Raw genomic sequence first — 17,790 nt, forward strand, 5'->3', positions numbered from 1 at the left:
AGGGCATAAATCTGCAGCATGCCAGCCACTCACAAACTGCTGGATACACATGTGAAAGGAAGTTAAACCAGCTGCATGGAAATGCCAGCAAGCTGCTCCCAAATTTTCCATGGTATTTTTGTCACAGCTGGGGCAAACCCACCTTGTTTTCAGGAGTCTGTGTCACAACATCACAGACTATTTCAGTTAGGACAGCTTGATTTACCACGGATTAACCCATTCCTATGCCCATGGCCTACAGCACATACCCCCACACACCAGAGCAGCTCAAACACGGCTTATCAGGAGCTGACAGCCCTCCACAGTGCAATGCTCTAGTGGCAGCACCAGGTTTGCTCAGCAGAATAAATGTTCAGTTTGTTAAGAAGGTGAGAAGCTTCCCCTGCATTTCCCCATGGTATTGTGAGGAGGCCAAGCACAACTCTGGATTCACTGTAGCTACATTCAAAGAGAATTGAAAATAAAATTTTAAATTCTGAAACAGTCAGTGCTGCTTCATTAGTTACAGCCTGCACTGATACAGCAGCTGCTGTTGAGGAAGGTGGAGAGGCAGGATGTGTTTAAAAGGCTCCTAGGCATGTTATTCAAGTATTACACAGGTTCTTGTTTAACTTAGGATACTCCTGAGCCCTGTCCTCTGTTTTTCTGACTTCAAGATCACCTTCTTTAAACATTCCTTTGCAAAATTGTTTCCTATTTTTATATCTCAATGTCATATTTAACTAGCCATTCCCTGAGCTGCATGAAATACTGGCTACTTCCTAGCACCATATATAAGGATGCAGACCAGTATTACCCCATTTCCCAGGCCAAGGGTAAATACTGATGCTTCCCCACACTTCAGAGTTCCTTTCTCCATTCAAGACATCAGAGCTACTTCTGCATTCAAGCATTGACTTCATACAATCAAGGAATTAGAAGCTGATCTCTAAGGCTAAAAATAAAAGCCTTGTCAATGTCATTCACAGTTTATTAGCTCTGATCTGCAGGATTAAATGCCCATGTTTCCAGGATCTTCATACTCTTTCTTACTTATACTTCAGCAATTCTGCCATATTGCAGACTGTTGCGGACTGTGTGTGAAAACAATTGAAGAAACTTCTTCAAATGTATGCATGGTTCTGCATTTATTTTTAATGATCTCTTCTAAATTATTCAATTTCTGCAAAGATAATGGTTAGTGCAAAGTTTGGAAGCCAATCAAACAGAGTTTAATTCCATTTTGAGACTCCTGAAAGTATGATTCATGATCAGAGGGCACAGCAGGACACTTAAGGCTGCCTGCTATTAATTCAGCCACATCTCATTACTACCTGTATCAATCTCCTATGAACAAAACTGCATTGGCTATTGAATTTTCACTCCACGGTCCCAGTGGAAAACAGATTGCAGTGGGTTCAGCAAGCCCACTGCCCCCATGTGCCTCTCCTCCTTGCTTACCATCCTGCAGAGTTGTGACTGCCTCAGTCTCTGCACTGAAGTCACTGTCTCCGATGTCATTGGTTGCTTTCACTCGCAGTTTGTAAGAGGTGAAGGGGTTCAAGCTGTGGAATGTAAAAAACAAGGCTAAAATGTTCCTGCATCATTACAAGACCTCAGAACAAGCCTCTACAGAGAACCTGCCTATTGGCAGCTAAGGACATTGAGCAGTCTGTCTCTTCTCCACATCACCTTTCCTTTGCAGCCTCCCCCACCTGCCTCAGGACATGGGGGTGTTTGCACTCTTTCTGCCTTCAGCATCAACTCAGATTTCCATTAGCCTGCGTTCCTCAATACTCTCATGGATTGATAGCCGAGTTGGGCTCCAGAAAACAGCCATGAAGTTGCAGTTCAGGGAGCAGCCTATGACTGGAGCTTGTTGGAAAAGACATGATTGGCTGTTATTTCTACGGCTGTGCAAAACCTGGCTTTCAAGGAGCTTTGCCTGAGATGTCCTCAAAACTGACCTGTGGGTCAGCTCATGCTCAGTGCATGGATGAGGATGACAAGTAGAGAGGAGGCTGGCAGTGTGCCCAGGGCCAGCCAGGGCACAACAGGCACTGAAATTCTGAGCACCAGCCTTCTGACTCATCCTCTACACTATACTGTTTGATCAGTGTGTTTTATTCCTACTGAATTTCAAATTAATGCTATTATCTGGATTATTTAATAAAGAGAGTAACAACAGGTTCCCTGCAGATCTTTTATCTACGCAGTGCTTTAAGATATACAAAGAGTGATTTCCAACTGACATAACCTTCGCAAAGATCCTTCTGTCTTGGCTTGGCGGGGGAAGGTGGGGGGGAAGCTGCCTTTTGAGTCACTTGCAGAGGCTAGAAATGCAGAGCTGTGAGTTAGGAGGGATTTAGCTAATTAATTGGTAGTGTCTAGCCATCAGCTGGCAGATGTAACACTGACTACAAACCCAAGTAAAGTTACTTGTAAGGAACGATTAAACAGCAAGGGATGATGCATTCTGATGGGCAGTGCTCTCCCATCACCTGTGTACTTCTCTTCTAGACTTTGACAGGAAAATGCTTTTAGCAAGAGGGAGAAGAAACCTCTTTCAATAGTGCTACTCTATTAGGACACCATTATGTATCTACAGCAAGTTGAATAATTTGAGTAATCTCAGATTATTTCTTGATCTTTTGCTTTCAGTAACGCCAATGTCAAGTCTAAATGACATAGTTGGTTTCCTTGATTTTACAGGTTTTGACTGGAAAGATACTGTGTACAATTCAGGGGGGGTGTAAGACCTCCAAGGTCAATGTATCAGGTCTATATTTGTACCTATAATTAACAAGCTTTACTTTTTCTACAGTTCAGACAAAAGAATAGCAATAGATCTGTATTTTTTGGCACATGACCAGTGAGCTGCCATATACCATAGCTACTGATGTTTTTCTAATAGACCTAAAAAATCTGTACCTGGATGCTTTGAATACTTGATTCTCCAAAAGCCCATGGCCTTTTCGAAATAATCTCATTTGTACTAGCTCATCAACAGAGGAAATGGACAGCAAAACAAGTACCTTTGCACAGACATTCAATTGCTTTCACTGCTGTTCCAAGGACTTTAATTACAACAGCATCGCTGAGGATATAATGAAGCCTGAGTAACAAAGTTTAAACATTCTGATGCTATCTATAAACTTCAGTAGGGAAAATACAGAGAGAAATGGTTCTCATTTCATCTGGAAAAGCTTATATAGAGATAATTGCAATGCAGCATTGAGAATGGATTTTTACACCAGTCACTGCTGAAAGGATTTTTAACTAGTTGTATTTTAGAGAGCATTGTGTAGCTACCTATAGTTTAGCCTGAGTAACGTTATCTATGGTGCTGAGCTTTCAGGAACGACTTCAAAAAAGATGCACTGCAATCCAGCTTTAATTAGATTTATTGCATGACCTTCAGCAACTCTCTCAACTGCTGTTCATAACACCACCTCTAAAACAGGAGCAGTGGCATCACTTAACCTCTCTCCCCCCAAAAGACTATGAAGCTCAGTGACGCTTGCTTTGGTTTCCTAACTCTTGGAAGGGCAAAGTGTGGGAATTTCTATGCCAGCCTGGGATCGTATGGTACCTTTCAATAATGCAGGAGGTTGCCTCGTGGCTGATGGAAGAGGAGTAGGTTTGCCAGTCTCCATTTGGCAGTTCTCGCACTTGTACTGTAAAGTATCGTATTGGTGAAGATCCATCACTTCCAGGGACCCATGTCAACAGCAGACTCCGTGATGTCACATCACCCTGGGGGGTCATCACCTGCCTGGGAGGTGCTGGTCGTTCTGCAAGTAAACCACAATTTGGTGCTGCTTTGAGAGGCAATTCAAGCTAACGTGAAATGTGATCTGATTTTCATAGTGGTAACGCCACAGGAGATTGCACTGTTGGATTTGCCCCATGTAGTATAAAAGCCATCCCATTTTTTAAGCTTCTGTTGCAAAGAGCAGTAAAACTGATTTTTATCTCCCTGCATGAAAGGTCACCATTGAATATACATCTTCCTAGAAACAGACCTCAAACTTGGTCTTAGCCTGGCAGGTTAAGGAAGAATCACTAGGACGAGCAGCCGAGCAAACCAAGCAAATCTCTAATGAAACTTAGCTATGTTTCCAGCTGCAATCACTCTTTTGACTGGATTTGCCTGTAAATTAGTTTACTTTTTAACCTATGCTTACTGCTTTTTTAACTATTTACTACTTGGTACCATGGGACTGTGTTCTCCATCTGCTACGTAGCATCCTTTTCCACCAGCTGCACCCTAGCTGAGGCATGAAGAAGAGGAAGGGATGAGCTGGAACAGGCTGCTGTGTAGCAGAGTCCAAGTGCATGACTTACATCTGATACTGAATTCCTGCACCAGCTCACTCTGGCAAGGAACTGGGAACCAGCACCAGCTCCTGCTGCTTCCAAACCCCAGCTTGGATATAGTGCAGAGCTGGAGCTTGAGCACCTGCTGCAGTTCACTTCCAGACCTCCCTAGTTCTTCTTTTCATACCCACTAACCTTGAACCTGCGAAGTCAAACCAGCCAGTGCCAATGCTGAGGAAGATCTCTTCAGAGTAATTACCCATACACCTTTTAGATGAGGCAGGGAATGGTAATGCAGGTGTAAGCATGCCAGTCCCCAACTGTTCCAATATAGATCTCCTTTCCCGTCACTGTGTCTCCGCACTCCATCGATTTCAATAAAGAAACTCTATAGAGTGAGGAATAATTATTTAATTGTTTATCATGAAGATTATTGATTCTGATTAAAATGTGTGGCATGTAATAAAGCAGGAATTGATTGGAGACACCACAGTGACTTGCTTTTGAGAAGCAATTCAATTCAACTTCATCAGCACTTGTTTCCACAAACACACCTCCGCCTGCCCGACTCCTCACAGTACCGGCATGGTGAGCACTTCATTTCCCTGCCATTCCCTAAAACCATTTCCTGTATGTTTTGGCATTTCTCTGCAGCCTGCTCTTGCTGACATCAGTGCCCAAAGACTTGTAAGCTATTAGCTGGAGGAAGCCCTCAGTGCCAGCAGCCTGTGAGCTAGAGTACAATGCAAAAGGTCAATGCCTTACACTGACAGGCTGAGACAGGTATTCAGGGTTACTCTATCAGAGGAAGCAAGTGTCGTGCAGGGATTTAATACTCTCTGCTGATAAGCTTTAACCAGCTTGCAGTTTTGGGGCAGGTCAGATCTTGCAGTCAGTCTCCCATGATTGGGTTTCCTTCTGCTGCTAATGGGAGATCCTTAAAATCTCATGTGTTGCAAGATACACTTCCTGACTGTTTGTACAAATCCATTAGTATAAAGTGCTTATTTACAGGATTTTAAGCCCCAAGCAAATGCTAAGGTGAGCTCTTTGTGTAGGAATGTGAGGCCAGACCATATGACTCAATGAACTACTTTTAACTTCTCACTACGTTTACATTTTCTGACTGTTCTGCCCTGATCACTGGCATTGACTATTGTGGAGGGTATCACACCGCTGCGTAGATTCAAAGCACTACAGAAGAACCTCTAGCCAATACAGCTACAATGCAACTTGGGATCTAGAAATCACAGCCATCGTTGTAAAATGTAAAGATTGGTATTGAGATTATCCAAGGAATTTATACAGACAAGAGTGTCCAGTTTTGCTAATTTTCAAGGGAATTTTTGTGATTGCCTACTTTAGCATCAAGGACTACATGCATTTTCATTAACAGAAATCAAGTATCTTTTCACTGTAGTGTATTGTTATATACACAAGTTTCAGGTCGGTTTGTTTGTTTAGTTGTTAGCAGAATAGCTGCACTGGATAAGTTTCTTTATCATCCCCTCATCACTCTTGCTGATGTGAGATTACACATTCTTCTCTCTACCCTTTACATATGGGATCACTTCAGTTAACTCTCAGTGCCTTGGGACTCGGTTCTGTAGCATGCACAGAGACACAGCAGAGCCATCCATCAAACAGAGAAAGGGTTCATTTTATACTATGACTTGCCTATTCAAGATAACCCTAAAGCATTGATAGCAACAAGGGATCATTGTTCCTGCAGCGGAGCTGGAAGTTCTGCCTTGAGCTATTGTGTATCCAGCAACAGCTTGTGCACGGTCTGAGAAATGTGAGTGAGCACATTTTATTGAAAAGGAAAGGCTCTGAGCTTTGAGTATTCACTTTATTGGGCATGGTGGATCTTTCTGAAACTTCCACATGTTGGACTTTAAACTTTGACAGCAATCAGACAAGGGTGGAAGAAATCTTGAGCTGATAAATCTCTTTGACGGACAGTAACTTTAGCAGAGGCAGTTTAAGTTTCCTAATACAGCCCTCAAGGTTCTTTTTCTGAGAACTGCACTGTTATGCACTGGGGAGGCTGCACATGACCTGGAGAACTATGCCAGTGGGAATTTTAACACCAACCAGGCAGGCCAGAAGTAGTTGAATTGCACCCCACAGATCCTCACTGCTGGTGGTTGAACACCAGGCCAATATCCTCTTTTTTAGAAGAGCTATAGGAGAATTATAAGGAAGACACTGTGGGAAAATAGCACGAGAAATCCTTACTCTTGCTCTAAGTAATCTGCAAGGTGTACAAAGGACTTAATGCAAGAGTTTGCTAGTAGGCACACTTTAAGAATTAAAACTAAATATAACTGGTTATATTATAGAGCAAGGCTTGGGCAAAAGCCAAGACCAGGCACACAAGCACATGCAAAAGTGCTAACAATAGTTGAAAGACATCAGTGGAAGTCTGCCCTAGTTACCTGCTGAAGTGTGCTTCTCTCTGAACTGGGATTTTTAGAAATCTCAGAAGTTGCATAGTTCTAATTTTTGAGGAAGTTTTCTTAAAGATCAATATCCAACAGTGCAATGGGTCAGGGTGGAACAAAATCCAGTGATGCACAAGTGAGCCATGCTGACATATGGTACAAGACCAGAGGAAAAACCACACTCATGTTCTCTACCAACATATTCTCTTTTAGCTCTGAATTTAAAAAAATAAGAAATGCTCATGCAGAGGCAGAAAATACACTTTTTCTAACTGGCAGCTCTAGAGATCTGTTCTAAGACTGGAGAATGGAGCAATTACTTAGCCAAAGCATTAGAAGCAAGAAGGATGCAGAGCAGATTCTGCAATGCTTTGTCTTTCACATTTTGATATGTTTGGTATCTAAGCATCTGGCTTCATTTATACATATGTAACTCCTGCTTTCTTCAAGTAGGGTCCCTACAGAACAGAATTTGATTGGAGATTCAGAATGCAAATAACCATTTTATGGCTGATACAAGAAGGAGAAAAATTCTGGGCAATCCAGATGCAAACACTCTGCTTGAATGTGCAGCAGAGAAAGGCCAGAGTAATTACTAACACATTAGGTCAGGACTGACGTACAATGGAAGAGCCATGGAGAAATCCTGCAACATCACCTCTCATTTTGCATTCTCTAATCAATATAATTCATCCATCACTTACTTTCTTAAGATTTCAATCTTTCTAGAAAATGAGAGAGTGGAAAAAAAGATCTGACTGCAGAAGGAGGCTGCATATGGCCAATATAGCAGCTGATGGAAAAATCAATCTCCAACAGCCCGGCAGGTTAGAAGAACTGTGTCTCATAAAAGTCTGTCCTGCTCACCAGGTTTCTCAAATCATGATGTTGCTATGGTTTGGGGTAGGTTTATGGGGTGAGAAGGAGGAGGTGTACAGGCTGTAGCCTGTTATTAAAATTCCCCTAAGTGCAGCACAGGCTCCAAGGCATGCAACAGAATGTAATTCAACCTGTGGGTGCAACCATTACCTCTTTTTTCTGTAGTGATCACTGTGGCTTCCAGAGGCTCCCCCCAGCCCTGCCTGGTCTTGGCAGATGTCCGAAAGATGTATGCTGACTCAGGGGTGAGATCTGTAGCAGTAAACTGCCTGACTGTTGAGCCAACCTCCACCGTTGTGAATTTGTTCGGGCTGCTGCTGGCCAGACGGTAAGCGATTTGATACCCTGAAATCACAGCGGCAAGAGGAGAGAGAAAAAGAGTTAGGATTCTTTTTCTAGCAGGTACAAAAGAGTTTAACATAATTACTTGTTTACCCGATGCCAAAGTAATTTACTTCCTTTAGTGTTATAAAACTCTGCTCTACAGCAGACCCTTCCCCCCTGCCCACTCTGGCACCATACATTAAGAGTGGAAACACACAGTGGCACACAAGGGTCTACCAAATATTATCTGCCACGAAACAGATTTCACTTCCCATTCCTTATACTAAGAAGATACAAAACCAGCTTAATCTTTCCTGAGCGTACTGGTAGCATTTGGAAAGGCAAAGGAACAAACTGAGTCCGTGCAACTAACGTCACCTGGTTGAGCCAGTTCAAGACAACGCTCTCTGTTTCAGCTTTCCACCCAAGCACACATGTGCATGCACACACACTTTTATGCTGTTCCACCCTCTCACAGGCTCAAACTAAAGGTTCTTCAGCTGCAGAGCAGCTGGACTGCCCAAACCATGCAACCCCCACACTGCTCAAGTATAGGTTTGCTCCTGCTTTTAGCACTTGTCTTTTTCTCAGCTCTCCCACTCCCCTGTATCTGTACAGCGAGTGCCAGAACTGCCAACAAAAGCATCCTTCTGTCGTTCCACATTGCTGCCTTTGCCCACAGCCCAAGCTGCAAGGTCCTGCTTCAACCAGACAGCACTTAATAATCAATTTTGTTGATGCCTGTAAGTGATAACCCCCATTCCAACCTGCCTGATAATTAGGCCTTCACAGTTTAGGCTGTATTATTAATGATCCAACTGTGCAAAGGAGGGTTTCCAGAGTCCTCACGCACCACTAACAACAACTGTCCCCCAAAGAGGATCTGCCAAATGTTCAAACCCATTCTGTAAATCCTGCAACTGAATCAGGCTTTCACTTCTGGAGCTCAATGGTAACTTTCAGTCCAGCTGCTGACTTCCAAAATCAATTAATACCAGAACTGGTGTGGGGCTTTTATTGCCCAAGCTGAATACAGTTGTATGATTAAACGCTTCATGGAGTTACACAGGGCAGAGGGCAGCCAACAAATCCAAATCAAACCAGCTGAAAACAAAACAGTCATGACATGATTCTGCCAACCCTTTGCTCATCTTCTGAATGAGAAAGGGGTCTACAGCACCTGAGACCATCTTTCTCTCTTGGAATTAATATCCCAGCTAGAGTTTGAACTCCCACCACATTTTGGCTGCAACAAGAACAAGGGAAGCCAAACCTGGCGTGCTTCATTTATAAAGGTCAGTGCATGAAAAATGTGATTTTTATCTTACCTGTGGCTATTACACAAAAGCAATGACATTTATTTCCCCACTGTGAATATGCATCAATTGCCACATGCCTACTCACAGAAAAAGCACAGAGTTCCAATGCTCTCCTGAATGAATGACATACTTGTGTGTGGTGCACGCTGTCACAAACAGTGGAATTTAATTGGGATACAGATGGTATGAATTTTGGTGTGCTGACTCTCACTGTGCCGTTGACGATGCACCAGTGTTTCCCTTTCCTCTTTTCTGTGGCAGCTGCTAAGGGATGTGGGGCAACAGCTGTAGCTGCCTCACATGGAACAAATTTGATGGCACTGATACCTCAAAGAGTGACTTGGCTTTTCCAAGCACCTGTGGCTTTAGCCTGAGCTCTCATGGGCTGCAGTTACAAATAGGTTTGGGTACAGAGCTGATTTCACTGCAGTGCCTTAACGTGCTGCAAGCACCCATGTTTGAAAAGGGGCATCAGCAGTGAAAGGCTCTCAGCACCTGAGGGCTCACCTTGTGCTGCCTGGGGTACTCACACACACTGTGGCAGCTGCTCTGTCAAGCATATTCTTACAGTAACATCTCCACAGCTGGGTGGATAGCATTAGACTACTTAAAATGCTGGATGGAATGTCCTATGAGGAACAGCTAAGGACTTTGGGCTGGTCTAGTTTGGAGAAAAAGAAGCTGAGAGGTGACCTTATCCCTCTCCACAGCTTCCTGAGGAGGGGAAGTGGAGAGGGAGGTGCTGACCTCCTCTCCTTGGTATCCAGTGATAGGATTCATGGGAATGGTTCAAAGCTGCACCACAGGAGGTTTAAACTCAACATTGGGAAGCATTTCTTTACTGAGAGGGTGAACAAACACTGGAACAGACTTCCCAACAAGATGGCTGACACCCCAAGACTGTCAGTGTTTAAGAGGCATTTGGACAATGCCCTTAACAACATGCTTTAACTTCTGGTCAGCCCTGAAATGGTCAGGCAGTGGGACTGGATGATCACTGTAGGTCCCTTCCATCTGAAATAGTCTATTCTGATAAAATAGATAAAAAGTGGCCTGATTTTTCAGAGCTGCTGAGCATGCTTAGATCCCAGCAAAGTCTTGGGGTATTACACTTTGAACATTTCTTTTTTCCACCTGCAAACTACCTCCTTTTATCCACAACACCAGCTCTCTCATTACTGATCCAATATATCTCACCAAAGTATTGCTGTACCTATAATATTTTGATCATTTTAAAATCCTCAGAAAGCCAGCAGCAAAGGGCGTAAGGAATTGATATACTACAACTATTTTGTTTATACACATTGGAAGAATGCAGGAGTGGAAACCCTGGTGTAGGATCCTTATAAGGGGGGAAAATAGTCAAAGAAAAGCATGGCGGAAATTCTTACAGCAGAGGGAAGATGAAGGAAGAAGCAACTGAGATGGCTGAAGAAGTTTGATAAAGGGACATAAGACAGAAAGAATAAGACCTAGAGGGAAACAGAGAATATTAAAAGAATAGAAAAATTGATTTATCTAGTTATTAAAAGATAAGTCTGATATCTGGGACATATCCTTGTTGAGTAATTTCCTCACTTTTCTAAACCTCTTAAAATACAAAGTGTAGTTAAAATGTAAAGAGGGAATAGAAAGATAACTATTTATTGCTAACTGGTGGTACTCATGCTAGAAAGCCAATTACAAACATGCTCAGATTAGGCAAAAGAACACATAAGTATCTAGGCCATTATAATAACTTACACAAGAGCGGATCCTTGGCTAGTGTGAAAACTAATTTAGCCATGAGAAAGAAGAAATCACTTGTCACAGCCTGTCTCTGACATGCTCCGCAAACTCCCTGTCAATGCATCCCTGTGAAAAACACTATCGGCCCTCACTGTCCTCTCCTACATCTGCTGTGTTGGCTGACAGTCTGGATAAACATCTCTTTTCCTGGATATCTCAGGCAGAGTTTACACATCCGGAGCCATCACCTTTACAGATTCCCTCAGAAACTCAACACTTCTCTTGCTCTGATTCAAAGGTACATATCCAATCTCTGCACCTGAACTCAGCTTACTCTTATTGCCACCTACAACTCACCCAAGAGATACCTTGTATCCTAATTCTGATCCCCTACATCACCTTCTCCTATTTGGGACAGCGAGGAGACACACTAGCATAAAAGGCATCACTTTTCTATGAGTGATACAGAAGACACAGTATTTAAACTACAGCTTGGATGATAATTAGGGCTAATGCAAGATCAAAAAGATAAAATTATTAAGATGATGCATTTCAGCAACAAGGGAAGGGAGAAGACATGAAATGTTAAGTGAAATCAAAAGGTAAATCAATAGAGGTAAATGGAAAGTGTTCAAAGAGAAATTAATGTATGCTCGAGGGCTATGAGAGGCAATAACTGCAATTGCTCCAACAGAGGAATAAGGAAGCTTCTTTCCCTTACTAGATTATGACAATAAGATGTCACAGGTATTTTAGATTTAAAAAATTAATAAAATCAAAGGTTATGAATGAAAGTAGAATCTTTGAAAGGTGATCACATCTTTTGGGGGAAAGAGTATCCTACAGAACATGAAGTATCTGGATTAAGAAAAATTCATATTGTTTTGTTCATTTTTCTTTCTCCCCCCACAGCATTAGATCCCAACTCTCTTCTGCTATTGGGAGTTCTGCCATTCACCAGGCAAAAACAGCATTAAAAAAAAAGCCCTGAACTCTTCAGCAGTTTATTTATTCATTGAAACTTGGCTTATTTTTTGCATTAGCATCTTCTTAAGTATTTTTTGCACAACTGCAAGCAGTTTCATGAGCTATGCTTTCTGAACTCAATAAATGGCAACAGTCTGAACTGCCTGTTAAATGTTAGGTCATTGTAACACAACCAGTAGATTCCCCAAAGCAAACAGGCAGGAAGATGACAACACACTATGAATATAAAAAAGCTTTCAAGCTCATCACCATACAAAGCCCTTCAGAACTGACAGCACCCATTCACGCAGGCCATGGTGCAGCAGAGATACAAACACTTATTAATTTGTCACAGAACTTAGGGAAAGCCAAATAATATTGGGAGGTGATGCTCTGCCCAGTGGAGCAGCAATCCAGTGTGTTGATTTTACTGCTTATCTGTTTAAGGGCCAACGGGTGTGCAAATGCAGTCTAGGATCAAAATATGAATTTGCAAATATGGATTACATTCAATTTCAATCTAATTCTCACTGGAGTTCTTATGCTCTCTTGCAATAAGCTGCAGGTAAACGCTAAATACAAGGATACCACGAGGAATACTAACCAGGGCCCGGAAGGATGCAGACTGAGCTCATGTTTGCAAGGGAAGCTCATAGCTAGAAGTGAACATATCACATTAATGCATCTTTTTGCTTTAATAGTATTTGGAGGAACTATGGTGGGTGCTAACTGAGCTGAGCGCAGGGAAGAAGGAGCGAAGCCTCAGTGTAATATTCCCAAAAGGATTAATGACAATACCTAGCAGTCTTCCATGGTAAAATATTTAAACAAACAAACAAGTAGTTTTCCCTCTTGGTGCCTGCCAGTATCTCATCCTGTTAATCTCTCTCTGAAATGCTAGAACATGTTTTGATATAGATTACAAAAATGTTAGCTGCAAAGGTGCTTGTATGCTCAGAGGACAAAGCTAGAAGAGGAACATTAGTTCAAAGGTTTTGAGTAAAAGTTGCTCTTGCAAAGCAAGTGTTTTTTTCTTTCCAATCCCACTAGTGAATAAAAGGGCACTGCACAAAATTATGTTAACTTATTTTTTTAACAACTCTACTTCAGTGCACTTGACTGTGGGGGCTACAATGGTGTTTTCAAAGTTCATTACAGTAAAGAGATCTAAAAAGTGTACAGGAAAGAAAAAAATAAACTTGCCACCTTCATTTAGAATCCCACACATGGGTTTTTGTCTATTTTTGAAGCCCAACTTCTTAGAAAAGATCACAGATGTGCCAGCACGTGTAATTTTGACTTTTCTCTCTGCCACTGGAGCTACTCCATGAACCTCAATATTTTACTATCAAAAAATCAGAGTGAGAACTATTGAATAAAGACAATGGATTTCAAAGGGGTGGAGTGGAGGAACTGGCAGGTAACATCCCCCTGGGAAGGAATTCTAAGGGAAAAAGGAATTCACTTTAGCTGACAGTTTTAAGAGGCAAAAAAAAAAGGCACAATATGTTTGCATTGAGAGCTCACTAATGACCTGAAAATCAAAACTGAATTGGACAAAAGGTTGAAATGGGACACGTCTAAGGGAGCATATAAATAGACAGCACAAGCGTGTAGGAAATCAGAATGGCTGAAGTGCAAAGCGACTTATAACTTCAAGGGCATCAAAGGCAAAAAGAAAGGTTTTATAAATACATTAGAAATCTGAAAGACAGGAGGACAGGTCAACTACTGGGAAGAAAAGAACACAAGAAAGGAGAACCAGAAAAGAATGGAAGGCTGATACCTCTGTTGCTTCATTTTCACACACACAAAAAGTTGACGCTGATTAGATACTTAACACAAATTAAACCTGACAACAATATAAGTAGGGATGTAGGCTGGAATAGAGAACAGGTTAACGAATATTTAGCTAAGCTAGATGTAATCAAGTCAGAAAGGCCTGATGAAATTTGCCCCATGGTGCTTTTATATCTAGCTGGAGCCATCTCCAAATAATTACTGATTATCTTCAAGGACTTGTGGATGACAGGTGACATCCAGAATATTACAAAAGGGCAAACAGAGTACCCTATCTTTTAAAACAGGGAAATACCAACCAGAGGAATTATGGACAAATCAAGCTGAAGTTCAGTATCTAGAAAGATCCTGGGGAAAAAAGTCAACATAGAAGCATCCATGAAGATGATAAAGTGCCAAGGCATGGCCAATATATATTTGTCTGGAGAACATAATAAATATCAAATAATCTGTTTTCCATTTTGCCAGTGTAACTGGCCAGGTAGGAAGAGTACATATGATCCACATTGACTTTAAGTAAGGATTTAACATGGTTGCACATAGGCCCATCAGAAGTAAACAAGAGAAACAGGATCTAGGAAAAATACTACATATTTTGACTTGAACACTTGAAAAAATAAGTTGAAATATTACCAATAGTCTGCCAACAAATTGGGAAGACATTAAGTGAGCTTTCAGTGAGACCTCATGGATGAGTCTGGTTCTGTTCAATATCATTAATGACATGGCTGATGGAATTGCAGTCTACTTGCAAACTCCAAAAATGAAACCAAATTGTGAGTGACTGTGCACATTTCTGAGGCCAAGAGTGTCATTTAAAGTGATCTTGATGATGAGGAGAGATGGTCTGGAATCTGTAAGATGAAATTCAATAAAGGCACCTGCAAATTACCATGCTTACGAAGAAAAAGCTTAATGTACCTATAAAAGAGGGACTGACTGACCTGGAAGTGTACTGCAGAAAAAGGGTAAGAATGAATAGTGGGTCATAAACCACAGTTACACCATCAGTGTTGTAAAAAAAGTCAAGTCAGGACAGCATCAAGTATCCTGGGATGTGTTACTGGGAATGGACTGTGCAAGAAACAACAGTCTACATGCTAAGCATGCCAAGAATTCTTTAAGGGACACCTTTCCCCTTCCCTTCCAACCCTGCATTTGTATGATCTTATCATCAACATAGTGGCAATGAGGAAGAACAAACTAAGAAGGGGATGAATTGCACAAAGCACTCTGCAAAGACAAAATAAAACAGAGTTCCTACTCCACCAAGCTTGCAACATCAGCAAATAAGGCTGACAAAGTGCAGCAACCTGAGACATTGGAATGCAGTGGGGAGAGCAAAATCACTTTTGTACTTTCTCATCATTTCTATCAAATGACTTTTTTTCCTCCTTAACCGCATCCTGTGATTCAAATCCCAGTCTCTACTGAGAACAACTTCTAGGACATGCGGTTCCTTAAATAAAGCAACAAATCAAACCCACAAGACAACCTGGAAGCCAAGCTTCCTCAAGCTGCAGAGAAACCCTGCATGGATCTGTCTTTGCCTGCTAAACTCCGCCAAGCTTCACAGGGACTCTCTTCTCGTGCCTAGAAAATCCCTGCAGCACCCGCCTTCCAATCCCATTTGATGATTTTCTCTGCATCTGCAGGCATCAGGATCACTTTGGGAAACTGTATACCTGAGAAAACATTTTGAGTTCTTGACTCTTAAATGCAATGCAAGACTGTTTCTTTATTTATAGGGATGCCACCATGGCAGTAGCATTTGAAGCAGGCACTCTCCACCAACAATGAAGGCTTTAGGGAATATTGCTAAAACACACAAGTCTGAACGATGGCAGTGAAATTAGAAGCAGAAAGGCCCGGCAGAGTGAGAACTAAACAAAACCCAAAAGCTTTTGCTTCTGTTTTCAGAATTGAGAGACAAATCTTTACTCACCAGCTAGAACTACCGTTAAATATGTTTAACATCAGCAGAGGACAGAATATTTCCTGGTAACTACTAGCTACTTTAATTTCAGAGGCAGTAATGGATTCTTACATTGTAAAAGTCTTCACGTTTTAAGTACAAGTAGCAGCTGGTGTGCATATTGCAAAAGCAACCCAAGAGTTAAGAGAGCAGGAAGGTAAGGTTTTTCCCAAATTCCTGTCGTGCCTTGCTGCCTCTATTTCCCTTGATGAAAAGCCAAAGATGAGTTAGCTTCTTGCAACATGTCAGGCAGTATTATACAAAGGAAGCCATAAAATGGAAGCACACATGAAACAAACGTTGGGCATGCCTGGCAAAGGGAGGGGAGGAAAGGAGAGGGAATTCCAGCTCTCCCCTGCTGCAGCTCTACAGGCAGTTTTGTCCGACAGCAGCCAAACAGGTTAGAAATCCCAATGTGGACAATTCAAACAGTGCCATGAATGACATGTAATTCTGCCTCCAGAAAACAAACACTATGGAACTGGGAACACTTGTCCTCAGCACAGTGTACCATGTCTCTCAGCTGACATCAACGTATTTTCTTTAGCCACAGATTTACTTTTGCGTGGTTGCTAATCCAAGATGCCAGGGGAAGGAAAACCCAACAGCCAGAGCTCGCTCTGGTCCCCAGCCCTCTCCTCTCAGCCCTGGGTTTGCAGCTCCCCCTTACCCAGAATAATTCCATTGGGCTCCTCTGGCGGCTGCCAAACGATCCGTACAGATGTCAACCTCACCTCGGGGAACACCAGCCTCACAGGTGGCCCAGGGGCTGGAAAGAAAGACACAGATCATGTTAGCATGTCAGAATTACAGGTTTGCTCTTCACCTTGCACAGAAGGAGTATCTTATCCATAGTAAGTAGATGGTTAGGGGCACACACATAATACACATTTCCTCTGAGGAATCCTGTTCATGGCTAAATACCTACAGCACCCATGGACACCAAACATAATGCAGAAACAAGTGCACCCTACAGTGTCTTCCTACACCTGTGTTTAGCAGGATGCTGACAAAGGAGCTCTGTGTTATCCCCCAGCAGTGTAGTGGGGAGTCCCTGTAACTGACTGCATACTACAAAGCAAGTCACGAAGCTGCCTTTCCAGAGAGTTACGTGTCAGCTTTATCCACTTCATACCTGTTGTAATTGAATAATATCTCCTCTCTCTGTGTCATCAGCACTGGCTTTGAACTGCCTTCTGATTTTACATATGCATTTTAAGCACTTAGGTCTGAGCAGGAGAACCTGAGGTAGGCAAGATGTACATTAATACAGACGGCTGGTGGCTGCACTGACCATCCCAGGTTCACAAGGTGAGGAGATGCTAATTCATACACTAGCATCTGCAAAATTTCCCCTTCAGCACAAATTCTACCTGCATTACCCCTGATGATACTTTTAATTAAGTTGAGGCTAGAGGAGACACAACATATTTCTGTCAGGGGTATGGAAATGGAAGTACAATTTGTATCATTTGCCAACATGCACTTACGGAGGGAACTGCTATAATGGGGTTATCCAAAACAAACAGTTTTAAACATTTCTCATTATAGTCTGATATGTACATTTCAGTGAGTGCTTTTTCTCTCCCTGCAGAGTTCTGCTTACAGTAATTTCTCCTTGTTTCCTTTCAAAGAAAAGCCAAGTCCCCACATAAGCAGAATGATGAGAAAAGGACTAATAAAATGTCAGGGAGCTGCTGTCCCTCTTCCCATCCCCATCCCTCCATGCTCTTACTCCTTCCCTGCACTCCATTTAAAATATCTCGTTAAGCCAGAAGTCTGAAGGTGTCTTCAGCCCAACCAAATTACCTTAATCAAGTCGCTGGTAGAAACCAGTGTTTATTCCATTAAGATGCTGAAAAGATTTTGATGAAAAAAAAGACTTTGTTGTTTTTTTTTTTTTGGTTCATCTTCATTGGGAGCAATAAACAGAAGCCTCTCGCACTGACATTAACCTTCACTTAATACTGAAGAGGTAATGAAGCTAAAAGTAACTTTATCATCTGCAAAGCTAAAAGTATTTTAAGAGTTGGACTGAATTTCTGTAGAACTC

General features: G+C 42.0%; 1 protein-coding gene across 1 annotated transcript in view; it reads right to left on the minus strand.

Moving 5' to 3' along the window:
• SDK1 (sidekick cell adhesion molecule 1) overlaps positions 1-17,790 on the minus strand; it is a gene marked incomplete at its 5' end in the record, with an annotated part of 138,888 nt that overhangs the window by 51,761 nt on the left and 69,337 nt on the right. The window contains 4 exons of the mRNA XM_010018940.1: positions 1,441-1,544; positions 3,572-3,773; positions 7,776-7,970; positions 16,408-16,506. Of these exons, the coding sequence (XP_010017242.1) occupies positions 1,441-1,544; positions 3,572-3,773; positions 7,776-7,970; positions 16,408-16,506 (600 nt within the window). The remainder of the gene's footprint in view (positions 1-1,440; positions 1,545-3,571; positions 3,774-7,775; positions 7,971-16,407; positions 16,507-17,790) is intronic.

Source organism: Nestor notabilis, unplaced genomic scaffold (genome assembly GCF_000696875.1).
Source record: "Nestor notabilis isolate BGI_N333 unplaced genomic scaffold, ASM69687v1 scaffold3057, whole genome shotgun sequence".
NCBI lineage: Eukaryota > Metazoa > Chordata > Aves > Psittaciformes > Psittacidae > Nestor > Nestor notabilis.